Here is a 9,109-nt window from a genome sequence, read left to right on the forward strand (position 1 = left end):
AAAAAAAAAAGTGCATAATGTTTAAAAACCAATTATAATTAAGTTGCTTAAACAACTATAAACAAAACAGCATCATGTATGTATGCATAGTTTAATACAAAGGACCGAAAGCCAATCACACAGAGTACATTTTTCATTTAAAAACATGAGATGCAGTGGGATGGGGGAAAAAACTGCCATAAAGTATTGATATATGTTTTTTAAAGTTAAACTTGCATTAATTTTACATGGCTTTCTAAACATGCGGCTCTTTTGTGCGAGACGCGAGTGCAACGCTGATAGATGTCCCTCTAAAAAATGCGTGAAATATGCATTCTGTGTGAACGGCTTGGTTTCAGTTTTGACGTAAACAAGATCTTCTCCGCATTGATGTTCTCTTTTCCCACAATATTTTTAATGAACAACGCAGCAGCGCCGCATCTAGTGGCTTCAACTTCAACTTCAAGAGGCTAACAAAAACATTATAATGCAACGACACTTACATCATCATCGAATCTCGTGCGCCACTGATAAGGCTGCGTCCTTAACGCACACCTAAAATTAGATTTTTTTTTAATGTGGATTTTTATTTTAAATTCGACGAATATTCGAAATACAAATTTTTTTTTGACAGCCCTAGTGGACATCCTGTGGAGGAAGTTCTGTCAGCTGTGCTTTATCAGATATGAACTACAAAACGTCTCATACTCCTCTGCTCCGACGATGATTCGATCTCCGTGATCTACTAACAAGCACCAAGCCTGCGTGTCCACCGTGGCTTCAACACTTCAAGAGGCTAACAAAAACATTATAATGCAACGACACTTACATCATCATCGCATCTCGTGCGCCACTGATAAGGCTGCGTCCTTAACGCACACCTAAAATTAGATTTTTTTTGAATGTGGATTTTTATTTTAAATTCGACGAATATTCGAAATACAAATTTTTTTTTGACAGCCCTAGTGGACATCCTGTGGAGGAAGTTCTGTCAGCTGTGCTTTATCAGATATGAACTACAAAACGTCTCATACTCCTCTGCTCCGACGATGATTCGATCTCCGTGATCTACTAACAAGCACCAAGCCTGCGTGTCCACCGTCCCCTGAGAGACAGACTCAACCACAGCTCGACACCAACTCTTCAGAGCCAGACTGAACACCACACACACCTGAGAGAGGAGACAGGAAAACTTACAGCACCAATCATCTGAAAACATTATTCAAACATATAAAATCAAATATACTCTCTCAAAACACTCATTTTTTTCTCCCCATTTTAAATGAACATCAACATTTTAGTGGGATATTTATATAAATGCAAATTTTAGGTGACATAAATGGTTATCTTTTTTAAGTTTTACTTGGTTTTAATCAACTGTTTTCCTTCACTGCTTCATTTTAAGTCAGTATGTCCATTTAAGAAGAAAGCGTGAAAAGACTAGCATGTCACACCACGGGACAAATCAATCTCTTACAAGTATTGCAACTTACAAGCATGTCAACTACCCAAATATTACACATAAAAAGTTATTATTTTTATTTTTAATATATATATACACATGTTCTGATATCATGTTCTGACCCTTTAAGACTTGCACTCTATTTGGATTCGAAAACGGTAAAACTCAACTGTTTAACTCTAGGGGAGTTGGCAAATGAGCCTATTTTCAAAAATAGTGGAGTGTTCCTTTAAGCTAACTGAGACTTGTCATGGCACTTGTGTATCATTGCTCTTTAATTGATTTTGATTGCTTCTATTGTCCTCATTTGTAAGTCGCTTTGGATAAAAGCGTCTGCTAAATGACTAAATGTAAATTAGGGTTGTGCCGATTTTAGTCTTACGCTGGAGCTGGTTCACTTTCCGGCAATGAAACTATGTAAATAAATAATTAAATTAGCACGATAATATTGTGTATCGGCGATCTCACAGGCTGACGATAGGTCGATATGAAAATTGAGCATATCGCTCAACACTAATGTAAATATAATATGACATACCAGCCCTTCCTTCAGTTCAGCAGGCTTTAGTTTCTGGACGTCCAGGTCAACCTCGTGGTAGAAGAGGTTCATTTTCACTCTCAGGTTCTCATATTCCTCTGGACTGTCCGGCTGAATGCCTGATCCTTTCAGAACTCGAGCCCACAGGCATCCCGGATCTTCAATCTGACACAAGACAGAGCGTGTGCGTGTTATTCACATTTTATGAAGTGGTCACTGGAGTAGACTGAATATTTATTAAATATTTGCTATAAAAGCTCTTCTGTCAGCTTGTTGTGTTTTAATTAGCGTATGCTGTACACACACACACACACACACACACACACACAAAAGATACAAAGGAAGATAGCTTTCAATATGTCTATGAAGGCATATATAAAAAAAAATAGAAAAAAATGACAAAAACCGAATCACTTTAAAATCAACTTTAAAACTAATAACAAATTCAAACTAAACTATTTTAAAAACTAAACAAAATAATAAATAACAGTATCTTAACAATGCTAAAATAATGCTGTTTGCTTCATATATGATAGAAACCGCTGTCATGTAGTGCTTTACCTTGATTATTTGTATTTCTAACATTTCTTAAATTTCTACAGCAAAGCCTGCAAATGAGTGAATAAGAATAAGATAAAATGCATTAAAAAGCTCATACAATATTAATTACAAGACATCAACATGACTGCAAATGTACAGTCAGTGTACAGTGCTGTGAAATAGTATGTGTGCATCTCATGAAAAGCGTAGGGTTTTATTAAGATGCTCTGAGCGACTTAAACAGGGTCATACATAAAATAAATCACCTCACAGTTAAAAAAATTCTGCAATTACTCCTAGTTGATGTAAAAAATATGACAGACAATTATATAACAATCCTACAAGAAATTACTCATGCAAGCGCAATACAGCTAGTGAATGTAGGGGCTAACTTATGTTTTTACAAAGAAGACAATTACTGTAAATAAACTTTTTGTTGTTGTCGTTTTAAATGCCAGTCAATTTTGTATTATTTGTTGAAATATATGACATCAAATCACCCATCAAAATGGTCCAGAAGCTCTCGCAGCTTGTTTGCTGTCAAATTCGGGTTCAACCAGGACGAGACAATTTGCTGAATCACGCAAATTAGGAGTATTTAAGAAACCTGTTGGGAAAAAAGTCAACAGTTAAAGTAAAATCACACTCCCACAGGGTTTGCTGTTGCTATTTAAAAATGTCCAACGCCTCCGTTACTACTAATAACATAATGAACTAGCAACAATGACAAGCTGTGTCGTTCCTGAGAGGCTAATGGAGCAACAAGGAGGCAGTGTGATTGTATTTATACAACAGTTAATTACAAATAAACAAGCTAATATGGATTAACTTACATTTTAGACACAATATTGGCAATTACTTTGTTTTGCCGCCGCCGCAACGCCGAGCTACACTTGAATTCGTTCCTGAAACTCTTCAATGATTCGTTGTTTTTGAACAAAACGGTTGAATGACTGATTCAATGACTCGTTCGGCCGTTCAGTGTCCAAGTTTCCAGACAGAGACAACACACAGATAATAAAAAAAATAAGTGAATAAAATACACATGTATAAATAAAAAATTATAAAAATGTATAAAAAATAAATAAAGCACACACACACACAAAAAGGATAAATATGTACAGGTGTGCTATAGATAAAATACTGTAGAATATGAATAGAATAAAAAAGTTGTAGGGATGTACTAGGATGTAGGGTGATAAATAGTATAAGGTTATTGCACATATTTTTATTGCACAATGGGAGAATATTTAACTGTTCATGAGGTAGATATATGTATATAATGTATACACACTGCCGTTCAAAAGTTTGGGATCAGTAAGATTTTTAAAGTTTTTTTAAAGAAGTTTCTTGTGCTCATCAAGGCTGCATTTATTTGATCAAAAATACAGAAAAAAAACTGTAATTTTGTGAAATAGCCTATTAGTGCAATTTAACATAACAGTTTTATATTTTAATATACTTTAAAATATAATTTATTTCTGTGAAGCAAAGCTGAATATTCAGCATCATTATATATATAATAGGCCTGTGTGTGTGTGTCCCTTATTCTGTCCCTTATTTTTCTATGAAAAACCACGGTTGTCCCTTATTTTCCTTTTCTGAAGATGGCAACCCTAGTTACAGACCAACATTAAAGGTGCATACCGCCACCTACTATATTGAAGTGTGTAAAATCATGGCTTCTGATCTCATTTTATATTCTTCTAATAAGACCAGTTTCATGCAAAACATTCATTAGTGCCTTAACAACTTCCCTTTGAGAATGATCTATTCCTAAAATGTCTTTAATATCCCATTTTCTTCCTAATTTGATGATACATTCTTTAAGTTTTTTTCCTTTCTTCCTCATATTTCCTACAGTTTAATATGTAAAATAGAGTTGTAAAATACATAGCCTATGTAAATACATAAAATACTGATCTGGAAAGCATCTGCTGTGTACAAACATCTGTAAGATGTCAGTTTTACATACATTCTAAAACATAAACATCTTAAAGGCATCTAATAAACGTCTATTTGGCATCTAGGAAACGCCCAATAGACACATTGCAGATGAGTAAACACTAAAAAATACGTCTTGCAGATGTAAATGCATTGCAGACGTCTCCGTGATGCACGTGTGCTGTGATCAAAACTTTGTAATGTCATTATATGTTCAAATTGAATCTGTGCTATGCTCTGTTTGTTTCTTATCTATTTATAATTTGTATTGATATTGTTTGTATGTTCCTTTTTTCTGCAATAAAAAAGTGCAGCAAATATAAATCACACATATCTTCTTTAAAACAATGAGTTGGTTGTTTAGCCTTAACTATGTTTGCGTAAAATATGAAATATTTGGGAAAGTGCATTCTCCAGTCTATCAAAATGCACTTTTATATTGTTGTAACCATTCGTCTAGTCATTAGAAGCAGGCATAGCTGTTTGATATTATTTTATTAGGCCTACAAATCAAATTGTCCGTGTGTATTGTGTTAAATGTCATATTTACTAATATAATGAACAATGCAAAATATCTTTACACATTAAAGTTCCAGTCCACGTCAGCTTTGAGGTTAATCTAAATGCTAGTGTGCTCCTTCTAGCAGATGCATGTATTTAAAATTTACAACCTTTCTGTCCAAACAATCAGCAAAGCCCCTTTTAGCTAGAAGCATTTTATACATCAAATATTCCATATATAGTACAATTATCACAATTAGTACAATTACTAGTGGATTGTGTTTATCCTGGTTTTAGATTTTCTTTTTAACATTCCAAATTAATTATATACATGCATGCATATATTGTGCAGGTCTTGGCATGACATTGCTGATGTTTAATTTGAATGTAATTGGCAAGCATCATGCTGAAATAATACTCATAATTATAATCAGACATCAAAACATAATCTTTCTGTTTGTTTTAATGGTGAGGCTAAAACTGCATTCTAGAGTCAGGTAGAAAAAGACCATGTTCTCTTTCAGATAAAGATTTCGTATGAAAACACTCTGTTTTCCTTACTATATATACAGTATATATTACAAAGGTCATTTGAATTTATAGCACTGCAAAGGTACATTACAGTCATTTTGGAAAATTTAGACAAATCGTCTTCAAACATTTTCATCTTCTTGGTTCTTAATAGTGTGTTATCTTATTGAGCATCAATGAATGTTTGTAATAATCACATATAATTCCCTCAATTTTTATAAGTGTCAAAGTTGAATCTGAAAATCATACAGTATATAGCCACTGCTGGGAAGAATTAACTTTCTAATTAACAGTGAGCAGCTTCACTGCGACAAAGATCATTAAGGAAAACACAATACTAAGAACCAAGGGTATGCAAACTTTTGTACAGACTAATTTGTTTAAATTCAATTCAATCATGACCAATCTCTGAACATTTTAGCATGGTGATAGATATGACAATGTTAATGCATTTGGTCTTGGCGGAACAGATCTGCTACGCTGCTGCTGAATTGCTGCTGCTGTTGGTTATTGCTGTAGTTGTAGATTATTGCTGCTGCTGCAAGCAAGTACAGGAACTTGCTACTGCCAGTGCATACGGCGATACGGTGCCGTGAGTATTTAAGACATACTGCTGCTGCACAAATAGCATATAAAATAACCCCTAGCAGATCTATACAGGTGGAGCTGGGGAAGGTGGAGGGTTTCCGAGAACTCTTAGTTAGTTTGAACTTTATTAGTTTGTCTGGGTATCTGTTGTGTATTGTGGAGACTTTCCTGCCAGCTCTACTCTGGGTTCATCATACTCTGTAGCCAATCAGATGCAAGCTTGCCATTCGACCAATCATAACACTCTGAAGAGTGCAGCAGGGACTCAAAGAAAATGGCTTTGTGCACTTTTTGTGCAATATGACTTTCAGCTTATCTGAGGACCACATTCAGTTTTTTTTTAGAGCTGGGCGCAGCCAGCATTACGACCACATTTGAATTCGAAGAAATCACAGAGCGAACTTCCAGATCCACAACTGGGCCCTCAAAGTTGCAATTAAGATAAATCAAGAATATTTAAAAATGTAATTGAGAAAGCTTGACAAATATAGAATTAAACAAAATGATTTTTTTATTTTTATTTTTTAAGTATTTTAAGAACTTTGTGACAGTTGTAAAAATCCTAAGTTTTTGATCATTCTAAAAAATAATGAACATACAGCAGCATGACAGCATTCAGAAAATTGTGCTGGGGTGTTGTTTTAAGTTGAAAGCTGCTGCTTGAGGAGGTTTCTTGGACTCATCACAATCATGAAACATATTTTTTGAGAAAGTCTTGACAAATGCAAACACTGTTTGGTGAGTCCAGTGTTTCTGTTTCGTTGGCTGCTCACTAGCTCCCTCTGTAGGTGCTGTATGAGTATCTGCAGTGGCACATGAAAGCTCTGATCAGCATCACTAACAGTGAAGAGAGTTCAGTGACATTACTGTCTGATATTCAGACTGCGTAAATACAATCTCTCCTACATCAGCTCGCTACTATTCTTTCTTACAAACCTCAACATATGGGTAAAAGCTGGACTGTCCCAAACTCTCCCAGTACTGGCCCGTCTCAAAGCGGATCTTGTACATTCCTGGAGTAAAGCCATCCTCATTTGTGTTCCTGAAATAATCAATGGCACGGTATTTAACATAATAGCAAATTTCCAGGGTTTCAATAATAAACCTCTTAAAATCTGACCCAAAATTTGGACGGTAGGTAACAGTTTTCGGAATTACAACAGAAACAATAGTGTACTTTCGTTTAATCATTATTAATTGTATGACTGTTCAGTGGCTGTTTTAAATTAGATAAAAAATAAAAAATAAATCTCTCATTGGTTGGCCAAACAGATAGTCCTGCCCCAAACTCACATCATTACGATACGATACGATACGATATACTTTATTGTCCCCTTAGGGGAAATTTTTCTTGGGCTTAGTGTATGCTGCATATACACATATAAATAAACAAAGCACATAAATCACATATGAAGCATACTAAACAGGGGGGCAAAGCATGCAGACAGTATATCAAAAGTCACAGTGCACAACGGAACAACCCCTATTACACAACTTCCTGACCCATAAAACCAGCAATAAATAAGAATAAAATCATGTAAGACACATTATTGATCATTGGTTGAGCCAGTGTTTCTTTGTCAGGCTGGTCGAGATGTTTAAAAACATCCCAAAATGACACACTTCAGCTTTGATCAATAACTGTGTACCCAGCCGATAGTTATGAGGTTCCAGATGGCCATGCGGGGGTCCAGGCGGTGTAGACTGAGGGCCACTCTTGCCGCTGGGACCCCGTCCCCGGTGTTCAGCACGTGTGTAGTGATGGGACTACTGCTTTTCACTGAAGGACCCATAGCTGTAAACCTTAAAACACAGAGAAATACTCATTTTAAAGAGCGGTATCCTCAAAAAAAGTGGCCCCATCTGATTCTTTCAAGTCAGAAAGTATTAATTCACTAAAGGATTATTCAAAACCCCTCAAAAACAATACTAGTCGATAAAAAAAAATAGACACCTGACAACATTAATTTTAAACGTACAATGAACACCAACTTCTAACTAAACTATTGAAAAGGTGTGTAAGAGAAGACGTTAAGGTCTTACCTGTTAAGAATCCAGTGTCATCTGGCTGTGCTCCGTTTGATCCGGACTCACTGTTTGATTAGTTTCAATGAGTTCATCAACAAAACAAACCAGCGTAAGCACACAGGGTTCATATTTAAGCCAACAGCTCTTAAAAACATGTTAGTATCACAAATCTTTAGAATATAAAGTACCACAAAACAAAGGCTGTTTTGAATCTACAGTCATACCTTGAAGTCTTTCACATGCAAGAAAGCGGGACAAACCGAGCTGAAATGCTGTTTGAGGACAGATGGACTTCGACCTCTAGAAACTTGTTTGATTTGGTTCTTTACATGTGTGAAAAAACATAAGGATAATAATACACTAAGGTAACTGTTAGTCAGAATGACACAACAGCACCAGTTTGAATCATATCGATCAATGGTTTTCAGACCCAGAGACCCTCATTATTATTTTAAAAAAGAAAAGCAATGTTTTCTTTAAAGGCAGGGTATGTGATTTTTCAAAAACGCTTTAGAAAACTGATTCGGGCCGAATAGCAAAACAAACTTGTAGCCAATCAGCAATAAGGGGCATGTCTACTCGTGCTGTGGAGGAGAGGGAGTTCAGCCCTTTTGGGGTAGGGGCGAGTTTGTTTTGGTGATTTCAAATATCAACATTGGCTACCAGAAATCGCTTACTCTGCCTTTAAGAACATTAACTAACATCATTACATTATGTATTGCTTAACAGATCATTAGTCAACAAGTAGTTAATAGTTAAAATGTCATGAAAATAGAAGTTTAATCATCTCCCCTAAAGTGCTGATTCAAAACCCTGGTGATTGTATAGATAATGCCTTTTAACACTTTTATTACAATTCTGTCCTTAACATTATAATTGGACAAAAACCATTTGAGTCTCTATATCAACATACTGTACATGAATGTATTTTTATTTCTGTTGGTGAATACATTCACAATGCAATTGACAAAGTGATACAAACAAAACAGCATTCCACA

The 9,109-nt window shown here is 35.4% G+C and overlaps 2 protein-coding genes across 2 annotated transcripts in view; both read right to left on the reverse strand.

Moving 5' to 3' along the window:
* Window positions 1-3,454, reverse strand: part of LOC107754978 (putative ATP-dependent RNA helicase TDRD12) — a gene marked incomplete at its 3' end in the record, with an annotated part of 21,332 nt that extends 17,878 nt beyond the window's left edge. The window contains exons 1-5 of the mRNA XM_016571624.1: window positions 3,379-3,454; window positions 3,020-3,126; window positions 2,541-2,587; window positions 1,980-2,144; window positions 1,014-1,150 (exon numbers count right to left, since the gene is read on the reverse strand). Coding sequence (XP_016427110.1) covers window positions 1,014-1,150; window positions 1,980-2,144; window positions 2,541-2,564 — 326 coding nt within the window. The remainder of the gene's footprint in view (window positions 1-1,013; window positions 1,151-1,979; window positions 2,145-2,540; window positions 2,588-3,019; window positions 3,127-3,378) is intronic.
* Window positions 3,455-6,714: 3,260 nt separating this feature from the next.
* Window positions 6,715-8,392, reverse strand: LOC107754979 (5-hydroxyisourate hydrolase-like). Its single transcript, XM_016571625.1, has 6 exons — window positions 8,336-8,392; window positions 8,127-8,176; window positions 7,733-7,886; window positions 7,574-7,581; window positions 7,020-7,125; window positions 6,715-6,886 (listed from the first exon to the last, which is right to left on the reverse strand). Exons 3-6 carry the CDS (start codon window positions 7,874-7,876, stop codon window positions 6,725-6,727), a joined length of 420 nt encoding a protein of 139 aa, XP_016427111.1. The 5' UTR covers window positions 7,877-7,886; window positions 8,127-8,176; window positions 8,336-8,392; the 3' UTR covers window positions 6,715-6,724.
* Between the last annotated feature and the right edge of the window lie 717 nt (window positions 8,393-9,109).

Source organism: Sinocyclocheilus rhinocerous, unplaced genomic scaffold (genome assembly GCF_001515625.1).
Source record: "Sinocyclocheilus rhinocerous isolate Xijiao unplaced genomic scaffold, SAMN03320098_v1.1 scaffold3125, whole genome shotgun sequence".
Classification (NCBI taxonomy): Eukaryota; Metazoa; Chordata; class Actinopteri; order Cypriniformes; family Cyprinidae; genus Sinocyclocheilus; species Sinocyclocheilus rhinocerous.